The sequence below is a fragment of the Psittacula echo genome (genome assembly GCF_963264785.1).
Source record: "Psittacula echo genome assembly, chromosome: Z".
Classification (NCBI taxonomy): Eukaryota; Metazoa; Chordata; class Aves; order Psittaciformes; family Psittacidae; genus Psittacula; species Psittacula echo.
The window spans coordinates 84,097,841-84,117,465 of NC_137742.1; the positions used below are offsets into that span (position 1 = coordinate 84,097,841).

Genomic DNA, 19,625 nt, shown 5'->3' on the forward strand with positions numbered 1-19,625 from the left:
TGAGCTTGCTCTGAGACTGCTATGTCTTCTCAAACCAATGGGGGTATCTGGAGTGATGATCATGTGCTCCCTTGAAGTGCAAGAAGCAAAATTGTTTGCTTCCTCCCTGTCCCTACATCCTGCTGTTCCCCAGTGGCTGTGTAAGCTGTTCTGGCGCTGCTTTGTTTAACTTTCTACCCTGATCTTGCTGTGTGACTGAGGTGTGTTTTCAGGCATGTCCGTCCAGCTGTTCCTCTTCTGCAGAAGGCTGTAGGGCTTCTAGGCCAGCAGCTGAAATTCTTTTCTTGTCTCTAGTAAAGGGAGGTGGATTTGGATCAGATAAGGATCTGGCCAGACACATGAGTAAACTTTCATTTGGTTTTGTAGCAAAACTCAGTCCGACTGGCTTTAAGTTAGCCAGAGAGGTCCCCTCTAAAACAGAGAGGAAAGGCGGGATCCAGAGCCTCTCTCCAGATGTGTACAGATTTATTTTTTTTACTATTACTTCTTGGCAAGCTCTCTTGATCTACACTCATGCAATAGATCACAATTTGGCCTCTAGCACTGTAATTGCTCCTGACACTGTGGGCAAGCTGTGGCTGGCAGGCTCTCCTGATTGAAGGTGGAAGTAGGGAAGCCATCTCCTCTGATTCCTGGGCAGGAAATAGGCATCTTATGTATGGATGCGCATGCTCAAGCACCAAAGGCAGCCGTGTTCACATGCTCCTCTTGTGAGGCATCTGTCCCTGCAGAAAACTCCTGACTCCCAGAGTGGGCCTTTCATGAGAGGCAAACAGCTTTTAAGAACAAGGAATTGCATTGCAGAGTGCCTTCCCCCAGGACCAAATAGCTTATCCTGTGCAGGACTCCAGAGCACAGCAGGCTGAGGAGCTTCAGCCCAACTCCCCTTAGCCCACTGAGGAGAGTAGCACTGGGCTTTAATGTGCCCAAGCCCCATGTATAGGAACTGTGGTGCTGCAGATCTGTCCATCCACCCCATGATACTGTGTCTCGCTTGCACGCGCTCACGTGCTGCAGGAATGGTTTAGCAGCCGCCCCACCCAGCACAGGCAGGAGAAGGACTTGCTGCGTAAGCAAAAGCTGGGAAACCTCACTGCTGTGCACAGCGAGCGCCACACTTGCCTTGCAGGAGAGCTGTGCTGTGTTTACCTGGGGTCGCCAGATGCCAAAAGGAGTGAGCAAGAACAGTGGTTTGCTCCTGCTGATCTTCTCTCCTCCTGCCCTTGGAGGTGGCTGCGCTGCTGGGTGTAGGGCTCGCCAGGGCACCCGTGCTGTGGTACCGCTAACACTTTCTCTCGTGGTAGGACTCGGAGTCACTGGACGGCTGCATTCAGAGTGCGTTATCAGCACTCTACCCTCCGTTTGAGGCTACCGCTGCCGCTGTTCTGTGCCAAGTTTTTGATGTGGTGGAGAAGACGTACCGTGGGGATGGACTACGCTACCTCATAGACTTCCTGATTCCAGCCAAGCACATCCTGCAGTGCATTCAGCAGGATGCCTGTGTGAGTACATCATACTGTCTGTGGCCTGCAAAGGCTTTCTTGGAGAGTGAGCTTTCCGCTCTTGTATGTAAAGCGGCTGGCAAAAATCACTCACGTGTGTACGGCAGCCCAGGTGGGAGGGCAGGCAGACAATTAGGAAACGGTTGAGAAACTGCAGTTGAAAGTTAACCAGGCAGAGATCAGATGTGGAGCGGCAGCCTTGCCTTCGGTAACCAGGAACTCCAAACAGAAGGCTTAAGGGATTCAGAAAAAGAGGTTTAGCAAAGCATTTGCTGGATATGGCTGACTCAGGTGGCTTCTAACCCCAGCGGTTGACTGGCCCTGTGGATGAAGCTGTTGGGCTCCTGCCGCTGGCAGGAGGATGTGTGGGCCAAAATGCTGCCAGTCAGTGTTTTTCCCAGAACTCCATCTCTGCTTTGATGGTTGCTGGAACGGTCGCAATGCTCCATAGCCCCAAGGAGTCATGTTACATTTACTGCTAGAACGAGTCCAAGATTAATGTGCCTTACTGTTGGGAGTCTGAAATGTTAGAAACGATGAGTCAAATGCCTCCATCATAACCTTGGCTCAAAGTCTGCATGACAAAAACCCCAACAACTTAAACCTCGGATTTGTTCTAGCCTTTTTGTCTCTGAACCTCAGCAGTGTGTGCAGCCAGGCTTTTGATAGAAATCTTCATTGTGGAAGGCAAGAGACTTCCGAGAAGAGGAAAATTATAAAATAGAGACTGAAAAAGTCAATTACTCATTGACTCAAGGGGAAGCGGTGGGCGAGGTAAACACTCATCACACAGGATAGCTCCATGTAACAAGTACTGGGAGCTGGTCACCCCACAGGTGCTGTGGTGCAGTGTTTGTTCTGCTATTGTCACCCTCTGACCTGCAGGATGGGTGCCAGTGCTGGGGCTGTCCCCTGGGCACCAGGCCAGGGCTGGTGGGGCCATAGGCACACCACAGGCCATGGCTGCCCTAGGGGACAGGGGTGTGGTGGTAGGGCAGGCCTTGTGCTGCCTGGCAGCCAGTGGGAGCACAGCAGAGGCTGCAGCAGCCAATGGGAGCATGGAGCTGCCTTGATGTACATGGTGGCCTAGAGGCTGTTGGAGCAGGAGGTATTGAGGCCGTGGGCCTGAGGTGGGAGAGCTGTGAGGGTGGTGAGCTCTGGGGTCCCTGAAGTGGGAGGGTGTGAGGGCTCCCTGGAGGAATGCAGTGTGCTGGTGGCCACCCCCCATGCTCTGAACTGGAGCATGGGCCCAGGGGATATAGAAGCAAGGGGTCTGGTGGTGGCTGAGGTCATGGTCTTTTGGAGAGGAAAACCAATATGGTGGGGCTGTCCTACATATGCAGCACTGCTTGGGGAGGTGGGACAGGAGCTGTGCTTGGAGCCACCCTCCTGTCTCAGGCCTAGGAATGGGGGACACCTCAGGACCTGCCCAGTAGCCACAAGATTTGGGGCTGGTGGGGGTGTTGGAGCAGCCACCTCCAGTAAGGGCTCAGCATTACGTATGGGGGGTTTTGCTGAGTTGTGAAATGACCTGGAGAGTGGGCAACAAGAGGCAGAGTGCAAGCACAGGTCTCTCAAAGAGCACAGCTGAGTGCCTTGAGCCTTTTATCCTTCCTTGTGACCCTTTCTGGCCTTAACTCCTGATTTTGTACTTTCAGACTGGCAATACAGGCAGAGCAAGGGAAGCTCTAGGAACCTTGTACTGTCTTTAGTGGTGGGTCTAGGCAATTCCATATTTTATTTAGAAGTCTGCTTGTTCGAATTTTTATTGCTGAAGGTTCTTTCTTTCATTTGTTGTGGACCCCTTGTCTTCCCCAAACTCCCATTTTGTGCACCTTCTTTTGTCTTCACTGTCTTAAATCAAAGGACTATTTCTTGTTAGTTGTTCTTTAAGAGTTTTGTTTGCCTTTTAGAGAGTCTAAACAAAAAGAGTGTTTCATCCTTAATTTGTAGTTCAGCTGGTACATGTGAGATTTTCCTAAACACACTAAAGGGGAAAAGTAGCTCCTGTCTGACTGATGTAGGAAATCTTGAGAGCACTAGATCTTTTGTCAGCCTCTGCAGTGGCAGAAGTGTAAGTGGCTGCATGAAGTATTAGACAAGTTCACAGGCTTCAGCTGGGCATATTAAAATCAATAGCCTGTATGTGATCCCCAGGGGCTGGAGAGGGGTGTGCCAAGGGCTCTGTCTCTGCTTAGCACAGAGTAAGAAACCAGGTTTTTTGCCCTGGCCTTCAGATGACATCCTGAGCTAAGTGATCTGTTGATATGTTCCAGTCTAACTAGCCCTGTAGCTCTAGGAGCTGCCATATTTGTGCCATCTTTGTCACTAGTGCCCAGCTCTTTCTCCAGAGGCAGCTTTATTCCTGGCTGCAGCCACTGGGTGTAGACTGTGTTCCTGGCGCTCCTCTGACAAACCTGGTTTGGCTCAGGAGTGACTGGACACGAGAACAGCAAATACTTGAGCCTCAAAGTGAAATGTTAAAACAACTGAAATAAGCCTCTTCACATAATCTTCCCTTTGAAGGTGCTTTATGGAGCAGGAGCAGCATGAGGGTGCTTCACTTCCAACATTTTAAAGCTCTCAAATGTTTAGGCTGTTGAAGGACGTGAACTCTTGCTTGGATGTTACTCTGGCTCTTGCTGCAGACTGTGGCTTGTGGGTTTTTTCAGGAGCTTCAGTGCGTTTTGCAGTTTGGGTTTCGTGATCTTATTGCTGAATTTTCTTCTGCTTGTCAGTCAGTAGGCAGGCAGGTCATCTAGGTGGTGAGGTAGGGTTTTGGATTTCTTGATGTATGAATGGCCACCAAATAGGTTACTCTGCAACCAGGTTTTAACAGAAACTCTGTTGTCACGTGGGTGCAGATGAAATTCAGCTTTATGTTCATGCTCCTCCTGATTGTGTATCTCACTTTTCAGTCATATAAGCTATTTATAATAATTTAACTCTGTGCTGCAAGAGGCGGTCTTGGTTTGCTGAATTTAACTGTGCTGTGTAAAAAAGGAACTAGCTGGTAGAGGCATCTGTGTCTTAGAGATCAGAAAGCTAAGAGTGTAAGACTGCATAGCTTAGCTCCCCATGCCTTTGAGGGAAGCACAAGCAACTGTGAGTTATGTCATAAAACTTTTAAGCTCTGAAGTTAATAGAAAGAGAAAAGAAAGGGAGGTGGGTCTGCTCTGAGTTCAAGGTTAGAATATAAAAGTAGTATTAATATCATCCTTCAAACGAATGAAAACTGAAGTAAGACTCAGTTTAGTAGTGGTACAATATGAAGGCACAACAGTAAGGCAGTTGCACTGAGCGAACAGAAATAAAACTGCCATGACTGAAATGGATATGGATTTGACTGTATCAGAGAAAAGGGAGTGGCTGGAATCCTGGAACATGGAAGGAGTTACCATGTAATGCTGAGTGTCTGGTAACAGAGACTTTTATTGAATCTGTTAAATCAGGACTAGTAACAAAATACAGAGAATAAACTGAGCAGGTAACATGAACTGAGCAAGGACTGAATTAATTGACCCATTAAAAACTGGGTAATGTTTTTCATGTGCGAGGTAATGCAAGACTGGCCTTTTCCATAAATCAGCTCTCTCCAGAGAAAAAAGTTTCATTGTCTCATCTCTTCCATAAAGGATTTATTACAGAGTCATATGGAAAATTAATTATTGTGCCAAAAGGATGGAGGTTTATGCAAGTATTGCAAAACGGGTAACAAACTAATGAAAGGGAGAGTGTTTGTGCTGCCCTGCAAACTGAGTTGGAGGCAGGAGTCATGAGATACACATTATTCCTCACCCATAAACTTGGCATAAAAAGTAAGAGTGCGTATACAACAGGTATTTGGGATTAAACCTGTTTGGGAGATGTGGGCAATGACCTAGAGGAGGAGGGAGATAACTGTATTACACAAGAGGAGCCCTAAAACTTTGTACTTTAGTTTTTATAACAGTAGGCTCGGAGGGCCAGCCTGTGCCTGTCTCCACAAAGCAACAGGCAGGATTTCTGATGGGAACTGGCATTCATCAGTTTGGAAGGAACAGTGAGCAAGTGATGGGGTTACTGTAGGGGCATGACTGGAGGACGTGGGATATTGGCTTTAAGAGGTGCTTCTAGCACAGTTGGGAAGTGTTGGTGCTGTTATACATGGTGCTTGGCATTACTTTGCATGATGGAAAAGTGGAACAAAGGAGAAGGTATCACTGGGGAGGCACTTCTGGCAGGCTGAAGAGATGATCAAGAGAGATGGGCTAAGGTGTTGCGACATGGCTTAATGATTTTAAGCAGTGGGAACACATCCAGAGAATAAGCTCCAGGGTTGAGGAGGAGCAGTTATTGAATCTGAAGGATGATTTGGGCTTCTAAGCCTCTGAGGTACTTCGCAGCAGGTGCAGTGAGGATTAAAAACCTCGCTGGGCTTAGGAAAGTAAACCTTGATGAATATAGGAAAGAGATTACTTGATGCCATTGCCTGTTGTTTCAAGGTGCATGAGGACCCAGGAGGTGCCTTCCAGTTCTGTGGTTTCTCTGCTATATAGCAAAATATTTGATTGAAAGGTTTGGGGTTTTTTTCCACATCTGTCTATTCTTCAATTGTATTTTTATAGATTGCTCTGTCAAGACTTCCATTTGGCCATGTAAGAGAAACAAGATAAAATGGCTGAAGTCTGATGCTGCCAGTGTCTTTGGGCTTTCAGATGACAGCTTTCTAATTTAAGAATTGCATCTGGTACAGGTGAATCCTGTTTAAGCCCTTGTCATGACAGAGCAAGATGAAATTAAACCATGAATTTCATGATTATGTCATGGCTTAATTGAAATCTTACTTTACCCAATCAGAATCAAGTTCAAAGCAGTGATTTTATTTTTTTGAAATTATCATAAAGCTGTAAATAGTTGAGTCAATTCAGTTCAGCCACAAAACTTAATTCTAGTTGATCTGGATTTGTGTGAGACTTGTCCTGTGTGCTGCTATGTTTTTGGAAGGAGGAAATCCCTTGTATGTGAAGTGTAGCTCCTCACAGCTTGCTGATGGGGCTTGCTGCCTTCTTTCTCTGTGGTTTTGCTGTGCTTTCCTCACTTGCTGCCTGCTTTCTCCTGCCTTGTCTTGCTCTGCAGTATCTCCTTCTGCTTGCTGGTAGGTTGCAGCCATCCCTTGCTGCTGTATACTGTGTAACTTGTCTCCATGCATCTCATGTAGGCTCTTGATAGCACAAGATGAGTGATGTGTTTTACCTGGCTCCATGCTCTTTAATTTGGCTTCACCAAAATTAGGTGCACACTCCTTCACCAAATGCTGCACACTCCAGCAGTGCACATGAGGGAATAAAAACAAGTCCTCAGACAGACCTTGGCACTTCCATTCTGCTTTCCTTCATCAGCAAAGCTTTTCATCAATCTGCTGGAAGGGAGGTGAAGACCCATCACTGCTTCACCAAGGGAAAGACATTTCGTGGTGCCAGGCTGACTAATGGCATCCTGTGCAGTGAGGCTTCTGCAATCTGTAGGCTTCATCTGGCAGGTCAGTATCGAGTGTACCTGGTGCAACCCAGAGCTCACTGTGGATGTTCTGGAATTGATGGGTGTTATTTGCCACCTCTGCTAAGGCTGTGGGTGGTCTTTAGTTGTGGACAATGGGTTTTGTCCATGCATTGTAAGCAGACTGCTCTTTGCCTGTGTTTCTGTAATGGCGCTTGGTTAAGGATGCTGTGTGGTGTGGATTTTCTCTTTCTTGGTCAGTCCAGTTGGTCCAAATGAATCACAAATGAGACAGAGACAGAGTCTCCTGCCTTCGGCTCTTGGAGGTGAGAACTCCTGATTATGCTGGGGTTCTAGGGCTTAGACCTCTGCCTGTCTGTGCTGACTCATCTTTAAAACAGGGCTGAAACTTCTGGCAGCTCATTGGTTCTTTTTCACATTCTGAGATGATGCGACTTGCGTTGGTAGCTTTTCTTGTTTCTGCTTTTTAAAGAGAAGACCTCAGAGTGGAGAACTCCCCTACACTAATGACCAAAGACCCTAAATTTAACCGTTGTATTGCTACAGCTGTGAAAGAGAAGCATTGATCTGTCTTGTTCAAAAGCTTGAGCTGTTCCTGATACTGAAACTCTCTCTTTTTTCTGTAGGTTCAGTACTGTGGCTTGCTGTTTCGCCACGAGGGCTGGCCCCTCTGTATCCATGAGAAGATTGTAGTCCAGCTGGCTTCCATTGACTGGCGAATATTGAAGCCTGGTGACTTCTACCTGCAGGTGGTTCCCTATCTGAAGAAGTCTCCACGTATTGTATTGAAATGTTTGGCAAAAGACAAGCATAATGTAGAGGAAGTCGTGATTCCAGAAGTTTCCTATACCTCTATTTTTACTCGGGAATGGTTGAGTACTTTCAATGGAGAGCGGATGGGTATAGCACTGGAAAATTGTTTACTAACCACTGATGATAAAATATTTCGTGTCCCCTGGGATAAAGTGGTTAATCCTGAATTTATGAATAAACCAAAAATAATTGAAAACAGTATCATCTCTCCAGAAATTACAGAGGAACATTCAGTTTTGTGCCTCTCCATGGACCATGCTGAGTGCAGTTCACCAGGCCTAGCATCTCAGTGTAAGCAGGAGGAAAGTCCAATTCAAGAGAACCTGGTCATCAGCAGCACAGCTCCCCAGTTAAGTGAAGCTCTTGTCAATGGTGTCTGTACAAGTCCTGTGCCTCAAGAGAACTTGAAAAGTGACCTTGAAGGCGAGTACGTTGAGCTGACGGAAGTTTCACTGCCCAGGTTTGGGCCACAAACAGGCTCTTTAACGCAGTCGCTAGCTTTAAATTCTCTAACTCAGCCCAGAACAAGAGTGAATGCATCTAAGGGCAAGCACAGGTTCATCGTCATTCAAGATAGTACCTACTCTAAGAACATAGTTCAGTCAGCACTTATGCAGAAGGAGCACTGTCAAACAGACCCCCTGAGAATGTCTTCTGCAGAAGTTCTCAAAAATGTAATTCCGTTGGAAAGCAGCAAACTGGCACATGGAGAGCTCTCTCCAGGTCAGCTGATACCAGGTGGCCCTAGAAACATGGGGAATAGCTTTCCTGGAGCTGAGTTTCCTGTCTGCAGTGCAGAAGATTCATCTGCAGAACAGGAAATCTGCAGTGAACACTCAGTTGATTTGAGATACGCTCTGTGCAGCTACAGCAGTGTGTGTGCTGGAGGCAGAGTCAGCTGCAAAGCACAAATGCCTGGTGCTCCTGGAAACATGGAAAGAGAAAGTGATAGTCCTAGTGGAAATGCTGGTGTTGAAATATCAGAGCAGAGCCCAGAAACAATTGTAGATGCTACTGCTGCTGAAGAGGAGATGATGGTAGGAGCACATGGAGAACCAGTGACTGAGGGTCAAGATGAGGTGGCACAGATCTGTGTCTCTTCTATTTCTGTCTCAGGGTCTTTGGGCTCACACTGCACACTGAAGAAAGGTTCTGATATTTTTTGCCAGAGTCGAAGTGAAAGTGTTGCACCAGCCCAGGCCACTACATTGCTTATCACACCTGAGGGTTCAGATGTAGATGTGGAGGGATGCTCTCCTTCAGGGAACACAGCGGATGTAGAAGTTGTTGGTGTTTGCTTCAGTGATCAGGAAGCAAACCTTAGTTCTCCATTAAACCCTCCAGAACAGAACCAAAGAGAAGTAGATGAATTTGAGCTGGGAAGACAGGACAGCCCAGAGGAAGTCAAAGAGGCTGAACAAATATTGACTGCAAATGGGAGTCAGACTAGTCAAAGTCACTGTTCTGAAGAAGCTCCTACAGATGGGCTCTTGTCAGGTGGTGAAGAGCAAAAGGTCTCTACCTGTTGGCATAAGGAAGCTGAAGAAGTCACACTACTCCAAGCTGCTCTGTCAGCAGAGGGTGATCAAATGGCAGCACAATTAAAAAGCAGTGACACTTTGATGGGCTTTGATGCACAAGCAGAAGGCTCAGGTCAGTCCAGAACCCAGAGGTCTGGAGGAGAGTGTGAGGAACCACAAGGACGAGCAGAAAGCCATAGCTGTAAAGGTGAAAAGAACTTTGTGCTGAACCCAGAGCATGTCACAGTACAGGACTTGCAGGAAGGAGAAGAGAACCAGGAGAGCTTTTCCTGTGGGGAAAAGTCAACTATACCCTTAAAAACACTGGAATCCATTGAAGAGGAACTGGAGGTTGGACCACTCCTAGCAGGACCCACTAAGGGGCATATGGAGTCCACCATTCTGCACTTCCACCAGGAGGCAGCTTCTGGGGCATCACGTCCTGAAGGTACAGCAATTGGGTGCGAGTGCGTTTGTCTGTTTGATAACATGGGTAGAAAGCAAAGTCTTCAAGAGGCACTGCTGACAAGTGTGTCTGCTGGGCGGCTTTGGGCTAATAGCACAAACTAGAGGAAGGTGATGAAGTTGTAATTTTTGTGGTTTGAAATTAGCTTTCTCTTCCTAGGTGGGTTTATGTAGATATTTTGTTCAGTAATTCTTTACAAATTGCCATTGATACAGAACAAAGTTCCAGTGTAAGAGACTTTTTTCAGTTAATCTGATTGCTGGTGACCTCCACCCGTTACATACACTGTGTGCATGTTATGGATGCATGAGGATGCGTGGATGCAATAGGGATGTGTAAGGAAAGAATGTCTTAACCGTACAGGTCTTTCATAGTTGAAAACTGGCTTTAGGAAGGTGGATGTGGCAAGAGGAAGCAGCATTGGATACCAAAGTAAAATGGTAGTTGTGTAAACATGACCTGAAGATCAACAAATGTGTGTGCTGGTAACTGTTTTCTTGAATCAGTTACCAGAAAACTGCAGATTGAGGGGTTTCTCATTCTTCCCACCCTTTCCCTCAAGCACGCTTTCTTCAGCTTGGTTATGTTTCAAGTAGAAGCTGTTTAACTCCAATGAGAGAGCACAGAGAAATTAACTTCAACTCAGACAGTATGTTCAAGCAGGTCTTGCCGAGGCTTCTGTGCAGGAGCTGTGTTCCTTCTGAAGGAATCAAAGAGGCAACCCAGATATCTCTGCTTTTTGCAGCAAGCTTCGGGCAGATGACTTCTAACCGCACGGATGTGATGTTGGCTCTACTGAGTCTGGCAAGCTGTAGATATGCAGATCCCATGAAGGAGCCAGTGTGTGGTGGGGGTGGTGGAACGTGCTATTGCAGTTCAGCAGCTCTCATTCTCTGAGACCCCTGGCTAGGGGGATTACCTGGATTGGGATATTGAAGTGAGGACTATTGAGAGGTTTGGAGGGACAGATCTACATTGCTAAACTGTGTCTGTGGAGGAACAGGTCAAGAGGTGTTTGGCTTGGGACAGGCTGCCAGCGTAGTGCTTGCATTGGTCCTAAACTGTGGATAAGAGCCTGTATCACCACTGCAGCACTGCTCCATGTGGCTGCAAACACAGCTGCTTTCTCAAGCATCCAAAAGTCATATTTTACTCAATGCCTTATTGTGACTTCCTAATGGAACTAAAGTTACTGTTAATTAAAATGAAATTTCATTAACACCTGTATCAAAATATTTTAATTCCATAATTAGGCAAACCCACAGTTACCAGGTATTTCTGATTATTCAGCCTCCCAATACCTTAAGGGGATCTACAAGAAATCCGGAAAGGGACTTCTTACAGTACAACGGAGAATGGCTTTAACCTGGCAGAGGGGAGATTGAGATGAGATCTTAGGAAGAAGTTTTTCCCTGTGAGGGTGCTGAGGTGGTGGCACAGGTTTCCCAGAGAAGCTGTGGCTGCCCCATCCCTGGCAGTGTTCAAGGCCAGGTTGGATGGGGCTTGGAGCAACCTGGTCTAGTGGAAGGTGGCCCTGCCTGTGGCAGGTGGTTAGAAGTGAATGAGCTTTAAAGTCCCTTCCAACCCAAACCAGTCTGGGATTCTATGATACTTCTGTGGTGACAAGCATTTCTCTTCTGTGAAGCTCAGAAGTTTCTTTTTCTGAAGTATGCGTGCCTCTGAGGATCTACCACCATGAGCAGAAAAAGAGAGGTCCGCTTCTGCCTGTCTTTAGGGGATGATGTCACCTGGGGGCTGTATGTCAGTAAAGACCCACACTGTTGATACCCATTCCCCTGGCCAAGCTGAACCCAGCTTAATTTTGTTTTTCTGAAGGACTGGACCCCAGAAAGCTGGGCTGTGTTGAGTGCTGGGTGCACAAAGAGTCTTCTTTTGATTCCAGTGGCTGCTTCCTTGTTCTGTGTTCCCATCTCCTCTGTTTAAAATAAGTCAGGTCCAGCTGGTGTGTGAGACAGTAAGTGTGATGTTCTTCCTGTTCCACAGGATGAGTCATGGCTGCTGCTGTGGCTTTCAGCAGTGACGAACCTCTCTGGGGTATGTGTGGAGTTTGTTCTTAATGAAAGACAGTTTAAATGTTTCCAGGGATTTGGCTGAAATAAGTGACATTGGTGGTTCAGTTCTGCTGATGTTAAAATGTGGCATTGCAGTTAAAAAAAACCCTGTTATCTCAGAGTTTATAAAGCCAAAGAAACAAATCACCAGGAAAACCCCCAAACCAACCCCTCTTTAAGGCACAGGGGCAGCTCAGATATCTGTTAATGCCATGAGTATTTCTTAAACATTATAGCTGGGACTATAATAAGCTTAATCCATTTGATTGCTTTGACATTCAAACAAGCCATCCCATTATCCAGTCCCATTAAACCCTCAGAGATAGAGTAATAAGATAATACAGAGATAAAATTACGAAGTGGAGCGAATGTCCTACAAATGGACTTTTTCCTCTTTGAGTCAGTGTCTACACAAGTTAAATTCTCCGTAACTGTGTCTTGGTGGGGTCATTTTCTTGCTATGATTGGAAACTGGGTATTTTGCCTAAAATACAGATAACAACAAGGCTTAAGCTTTACTGGGTCAGTTGGGAGCTACAGTTCTCACCTCAGCAGTAGTGGGCAGATAGATGTATGATTTGCTCTGTGTGTGGTGGAGGAGCTTGCTTGTTACAACAGACACTAGATTATGTCAAAATACACATAATGGGGCATTGCGTTTACTGTGTCTGCAGATTTTTCCTTGTCCCTTAAGTCTCTCCTCTTCCTCCTGCCTCCCATTGAGCTTATTTTCTGCACAAATGTGGTCTATAACTTAGAAAGATTTTGTGTCAAATGGGAGCTGTTTTGAGTTGGCTTAAAATTCTCACTGGTTCTGTTCACAAAGAATTTAACTGCTGTTTTCTTCTATTGACTAACCTGAAGTGAATGTGAGTTTTGAAACTTTGCAGGTCTGGAAAGAATCCCTATATTTTGGGAGCTGAAAGTATCTTGATAGCAAGGAATTGGTTGAAAAGCCACACTGGGGCATATTCAGCAGCACCTGCTGGGGCATTCCGTCCCTGCTCGCTGGTACTACATGATGTTAGCATAGATGATACTGGTGCCGGGGCAGTTGGCAGGGAAAATGCTAATGTCTCTTTGAAATGCACACAAGCAAATCCTCCTCTACCGCTTCCTTAACCTCGGGGAAAGGAGGAACCTGCAAACATGGCAAATTCAGATGTCCCAGCTTCCAGTTTGCTTTTTGATGTAATCCTCCACATTCTACAATTTGCACATTAGTAAGTGCCTCCACTCCGCATTGCAAATAACAAACAGTGTTCTGGTGCCTGTGTGGAGAGAGGTGATGTCTGCAGAGCTGAATTGAGCCTGAGAAGCTGGGGAAGAGCTTTGTTTGAGTAAGGTGGACATAGTCTGGAGGCTGCACGACTCCAGTGAGGTTTCTCTTGGGCTGAAAAGCCCCAGCACCAGTACTGTGCTTCTCTCATCTAGCTTTGGAAGCTGCTCAGTACAGAGATACCCAAGGCAGGGCTGTCATGTACATTTGTGTCTTTTTCTTGCCCTAGTGGTACCTTCAGTATGTTCAGTTTCTTGTCTTTAAACATGACCTTCTGGTCTTCTTTGCAGGCTTTCTGCATTTACTGCAGATTCCTTTACTAGACTGGGTGTTTGTGTCTATTGCCAGGCTTAAAGCACCTTGAGAAGATGACTACGTTCTCCTAGAAAGTCTGTCAGTCTTTCATGTGAAACCTTTGGGGCATGACATACATGACCCTGTGAACTTCAAGATATCCCATTTACAGGAGATCGGTGTTCCTCTGGAATGCTGCTTCAGGAAGATCTAGCAGTGTTGTCCAAAGTGATTGACCTCTTGCATCGCTGGAAGGTGAAGGCTGAGGTAGTGCTAGGAACAGAACTGAGCTCTGCTACATACCAAAACCTTGCAGAGCCCTGAAGCCATTGCAGCAGTTTACATGGCCAGATGCAGTAGGTGCCAACCTGGGTCCCAGCAATGCTCCCTCGAGGGATGTTACCAAAGAGTAATGAGCAGTGGCTCCACCATGGCCTCAATGGTGCAATGCTCTGGAGCCCCTACTAGTTTCTCCCTGCTGTCAGATAATTTTGCACAGTGAGCCGTGCTGCTCAGGGCACTTCTCTTACCCCTTTAGCAATTTTGAAAGCAGCTGGGCCTGAGTCTCAACCTGTAAATCTTCATTGCTAAAACTTGTATCGAAAGCCACTTCAAGGACTGCTTTGTTCCTGGTCCTGCTCCTTAATGAAGTATTGGAATCTGTTAGTAAATAAACTGAGTCAAGTGTCAGCATTGTTGATGTAGCAGGAAGGTAGGATGGCTGAAGTAAATTTTAAATAGCAATTAAAACATTTGACTTCACAGCAAGCAAATAAATACGCCACTCTTTTATTTTCCTAAAGAAAGGTTGATTTTTGTTGTTGGATATTGAAGTATGGGGGTTTGCAGTGAAGTACAGCCTTTTCTTTAGTCTGTCTTTCTGGCAAGCAGTGGGATAGTCTAGCAGAGTACTTAGGGTGCTAAAGACGTAGCGTAGAAGATGTATATATTGTTGAAGATGTATTTTTGACTTCTAATCCCTATGATGTTGGGAAATGGAGAATAATACTTACACAGTAGGTAGTAGGGTTTTTTTTTCTTTTCTTTTCTCCAACTACTTTTACAAGAAAATTGAAACTTGATAAAACTAGCATTAATATCATGGAGTCCGAGAATGGTTTGTGTTGGAAGGGACCTTATAGCTCATCCAGTTCCAACCCCCTGCCACTAGCAGGGGCACCTTCCACTACAGCAGGTTGCTCCAAGCCCCGTCCAACCTGGCTTTAGCTTCCATGTAGTTGCTTAGATATTTAATTTTAGAATTAACTGATTCTTATAACTTGTACTTTAGAGCTGAGATATTGGGCAAAGGCAGCATTTTCTCCAGTTCTCAGACAGAGCTGATTAGTGTAATCATCCTGTTCTTCAGGGTTTTAAAGTGAGTTCCTGACTTCCACAGTAACTGTTAATTAATGTCTGGACAAGCAGAAACAAGGTCTCTTTGGCTAATTTTCAGTTGACTTGTCAGCCTCCAGTTGACTTCATATTTTCAGGAATTAATCTGAAAATGGTGTTGAGGGAGTAATTCTGCTCTGGAGCAGCTCGCCCTGTCAGAAGCTGGTTTATCACTGCACTGTGCTTGAGCTGCTGGAGCTTGACCAGGGACTTGTGCTGTGCCAGACGTTCAGGCTGTGAGCAGAAATGTACTGCTTGATATGTTACCTTTAGAAATTACTGGGACTACAGTAATCCTGATCTGAATTGAGGTTTTGTACCTTGCAAACTTTGCAGTTGTTTTTTGTGGTTTTGGGGGGTTTTTTTGGTTTTTGAGGGGTTTTTGTTTGGTTGGTTGGGGGGTTTTTGGGGGGGTGTTTGTTTGTGGATTTTTATTATTTTTTTTTTAGTAGAATTACAGTGGTATTAAAGTTTTAAAACCAGTTTGGAACATGCCTGCTACCAGTGTGAGGACCGTAGAGTGTTTGGGGTGGAGGAATTCCTCCTCAGTCTGGTACTCACCTGGGACCTTCTGGGTGGAGCTCTGCTCAGCTTCTGACTGCTGCTTGTCTTACAGGGATGGTGTCAGAAGGGGCAAAGACTGGAAAAGAAGCAACTGGCGCAGATGTGTTTAAACCAGTGAGTCAAGTCCGTCCCCCAGAGGAAAACTCAACAGCCATTACTCCCCCGACATCCCCAGCTCCTAGGTCTGCCTGGGATGGTCGGTCTGCACCTACCATAGCCAAGGATGTGAACCCAGAAGTGCTCAGGAGTGGAGTTGCCTACCTGCCTGGTGAGTAGCTGAGCCAAAATGTGCCTGGTACGTGTGATTTGTAGGAGGGCAAAGGAGATGAGCCTCTGCTGGCAGCACTGCAGACTAGTGCCAGTTCCATTTCTTTCACCCCAGACCTTTCCAGGACCAACTCTTCTTGAATTATCTAAAATTTCTGGATGGGAAGGACAGGAAGTAGAACTTCCCTCTCATGAGAGTAATATTAACTTGCTCCCAGGACCCTGAAAATGTTAATCAAGCACCTCTGAGTCAGAAATGCCTACTGGGCTCATCCCAGTAGTTAAAAAGAGAAGAGTGAGGGTGCAGCTAATGATGGGCTAGTGGGCCTGATATCAGACCTGGTTGAAACAGTAGGACCTTGATTCACTTGGGAGATAATTAAAGGATGGAAGATGCTATTTGACACTGCTCTTGTAAAACCAGTTTTATTCTTGGTAATTAGAAGTTTGTTTGATTAAATGTAGCTGCCTAGATACAATAGATTTTTAGAAAACATTTGATTTCATGACACATAGTGTTGGCATATCCCAGTGAGGTGTGGATGAGCAACATGTGGGATGAACAATAGCATAGCTTAGTATCAAATGACACAACTAGCTGTCAGAAGAGGACTTCCCAGAATTGTATTGCTGAGAACAGTTGTAGGTCAAACGTTATTCAGTATTTACATCTGATATGGGAGCTCCCTTCCAACCTGAACCTGATTCTGTGATATCCTGCTCAGTGCTGGGGCTGTAAGACCAGCTTTGACCTGGGATGTGTAAAGGAGAGGGGATGACTAGCCAGACTAAGAAAGTGCTTTTTACCTGTGTGTACTCGGGGTGATGCCTCTCAAATAGTTTTGGCTGTTCTGCTGCCTCTGTTATAAAAGGAAGTGGTGAATTTTGGAGGTGGTGCAGGGAAGGGTGACAACCATTGTGTAATTCAATTTGATGTCTTATGGCAAGAGACTGGGAAGTTGTTTATCTTAAAATCCTAGAACGGTTTGGGTTGGAAAGGACGTTGAAGCTTATTCAGTTCCAACCCCTGCCACAGGCAGGGACACCTTCCACTAGACCAGGTTGCTCCAAGCCCTGTCCAGCCTGGCCTTGAACACTTGCAGACATTTCATAAGATGATTGAGAATGAGGTGAAAACACCTCTGTGCAGGAAAGGAGGAAGAGAAATAAGATTTGTCCAGTCTTCTAAAAAAAAAGTGAACGAGAAACCAACAGCAGGGCAGAGTTGTGGTACATTCAAACATGTAACTTTGCCTTGGGAGAGAAATTGTTAGGACAAATTGCAAAGGAGGATTTCTAAAATTCTGGTCTGCTGAGCAGGTTGGATGTTCTCATACTGTGTACAACAGCCAAAAAATCATGGGGTTTGAGAGAGGGGTCTGTCAGAGAAGCTCATAGTCTGTGCTGTTGAAGAAGCCCGACTGTGATCCAATTGAAGAAGCCCGACTGTGATCCAATGTTCTAGTTGTTTCCTTTGTCATAGAGTCCTACCAGAAATGTACAGCTCTTAAACATGGCAAATGCGTCTGAGATGAAGATATGTATCCTTGAGGTGCATTTAAGACACAAGGTTTGGGTTTGACATCACTTCTAAGGGAGGAATCATGTTTTCTGTAGAAGCAGTATCAGATTTGAGTGACATCTTTGATCTCATGTGTCTCCTTGGGTTTCAGTGGGCAGTCCTGAGGGAATGCACTCACCACTTGGTTAAATGCTTTCTGTTAGACCTTAATAATGATACATTCATTACATTAGAAGGGATAACTTTTATAAGGTATAGTGAATAAGAGCTAATTAATTATCTAGTAGCTTATGGAGTTGGGAATAGATCTTCCTTTAAGGAGTTTCAATTCTGTATGCTGCTCTTGGATCATCTGGTTATGCCACTGTTGGGAACCTAGCCCCAGTGGTTGCTTTTTTGCTCTGGCCAGGCAATTTCCAGGCTCCTATAAGAAGGTTCAAGTTTTACTCTAGTTCTAGCAATGCCCAGCCACCCTGATGAACAGAAGATGTTGCTTCAGAGTAAGGAAGATTTTACTGACCTGGGTTATTGAGCCGTTTTCCCTGTAACCAAGTGCTTTGCTTTTATTTTCTGATGATTCCCTTAGAAACAAGGTATATTAGTAAGCTTTTTCTAATTTCTCTCTAGCTGTTTGATTACACAGTGTCCAGAATACAGTATTGCAGGAGTAATAAGCCTCCTCCTGAACCACACAGACAATGGAATATTTTGTCCCTGCTGTTAGCAGGAGGGAGCCTGTGCCACAGGTCTGGTCCCTGGGAGCAAGAAAGCCCTGCTCCTGAATGATGCCCATCTGTATCGGTGGCTCTTACTCAAGTCACATCCTAGTGACAGATTGAGGTCACACCATGGCAGTTTTCTGTGCTTGGGGCTGACTGTCTGTATATGTTTTACCTGTCCACATGCATGCTTGTTCCTGGGATGGGGAGAGAGGTGGTCCAGAACTGTATGTCCTGTGGTAGCAGTAACGTTCAGAAGAGACAGAACAACAGTACTTTCTCTAAGCCTCTGGTTCTGTCTTGTGCTTGGAATTTCCCACCCCTAACCCCTCCATACAATTTGTATGGCAGGAACTGGCTCCTGTTCTTGTGAATTACTTTTCACACAGGAGAGGTGTAGTCCCTACTGTTCGCCAAATTGGTTACCTCCCCAGTTCTTCAGTTCTCTTCCTTCCCTTCAGAGTTCTTGGTGCATGTTGTGGCTGAAGCCTAAAGCCAGACTATCATTTAGTTTTGGGAGCTCCTAGAGCAGGCTTGGTTCCTGTGATAAGATGTCTTTGGGCTTTTGGAAGGCAGGAGCAGATAACTCTTCTGACTGACTGAAGCAGAAGGGTTTCTCTTTCCTCAACGAATCACTGCTCAGCTGTGTTGCCCATGCTGTGCCTTATCTATTCCTAGGCACTAAGCAAGCTCTGACAGTAATGACAGCCTGGAGCTGACTTGGCCCTTGTCAGAACAGTGTCCTTCTGGTCTGCATGCTTTGCAGCCATGGTTGAGAGCGCCGGTCTATTGCTCCTCCAGGGCTTTGCTCCCACGAGATGTCTGGTTCCATGTGGATGCCCAGTCTCATTAGGTAGCACATGTTGTTCTGCAAACCTGCCTGCATTCTCTCATCTGACAGCAATGTGAGTATTGTAACATAAGTTAGGGTGTTAAAAGGTGAGATTATTTACCTGGAGTTTGAGATTGTTGCTTTTCTCATATGGTTGGGTTATCATTAGCCAAATTCAGCCATATTTTATGAAGAACATCTGGCTGGGTAGAAGAGAGCAGTACAAATGCAGCACTACTGTGAGAGAAAGACAAGCAGAGCTGAGCTACTTTACTCTGGAACAGCATCTCGATACTTTGGAAGGGTGTATATAGCCTACCACAATCTGTGGCATACACTATATCAAGTTATGTGGACTTGATTAGTCCATTTGCAGGAAAGTGGTGGGGTGGTAGTAGGGGAATATGGGCCATACACACCTAGAATTGGGCTCTCTTTACTTCCTTGTGTGACATTTTGTTTCCCCCTCCTCTTTTTACAGGTACCAGAGATAAATCAGGACGTGCAGTGGCCATAATAACAACAAGGAACACAGTCTGGTTAAACCCGCACTGCAATACCACTGAGCTTGTGCGCCTTCTTCTGTATTTGCATAGCATCCCAAGGTTTGTGACACTTTTGGGCTGACAGGCTTTTCGTTTCGGGGGTAGAAGCTGAGGCAGAGGGTGGAACAGGTTGACCTTACTGGCCTAGGAACCTGATCCAGACTGTCTCAAAACTGTACAGATGGGGATCCACTGCTAAGGTGAACTGGCTTGTGTTCAGTAAGCATGCTGGCAATTCTGTATCTGCCTTGTGCACATGCTGTGGTAGAATTAGGTATTTACTGAATGTTTTCATGCATTGCCATGAATCCAAGCCATTCTTGCTATCCTTCATTA

At 45.7% G+C, this 19,625-nt stretch overlaps 1 protein-coding gene across 1 annotated transcript in view; it reads left to right on the forward strand.

Annotated features, from left to right (window-relative positions):
• Nucleotides 1-14,092: 14,092 nt before the first annotated feature.
• PLEKHG4 (pleckstrin homology and RhoGEF domain containing G4) overlaps nt 14,093-19,625 on the forward strand; it is a gene marked incomplete at its 3' end in the record, with an annotated part of 56,261 nt that continues 50,728 nt past the window's right edge. Inside the window, exons 1-2 of the mRNA XM_080638365.1 lie at nt 14,093-15,672; nt 19,226-19,349. Coding sequence (XP_080494491.1) covers nt 15,459-15,672; nt 19,226-19,349 — 338 coding nt within the window. The 5' untranslated portion in view covers nt 14,093-15,458. The remainder of the gene's footprint in view (nt 15,673-19,225; nt 19,350-19,625) is intronic.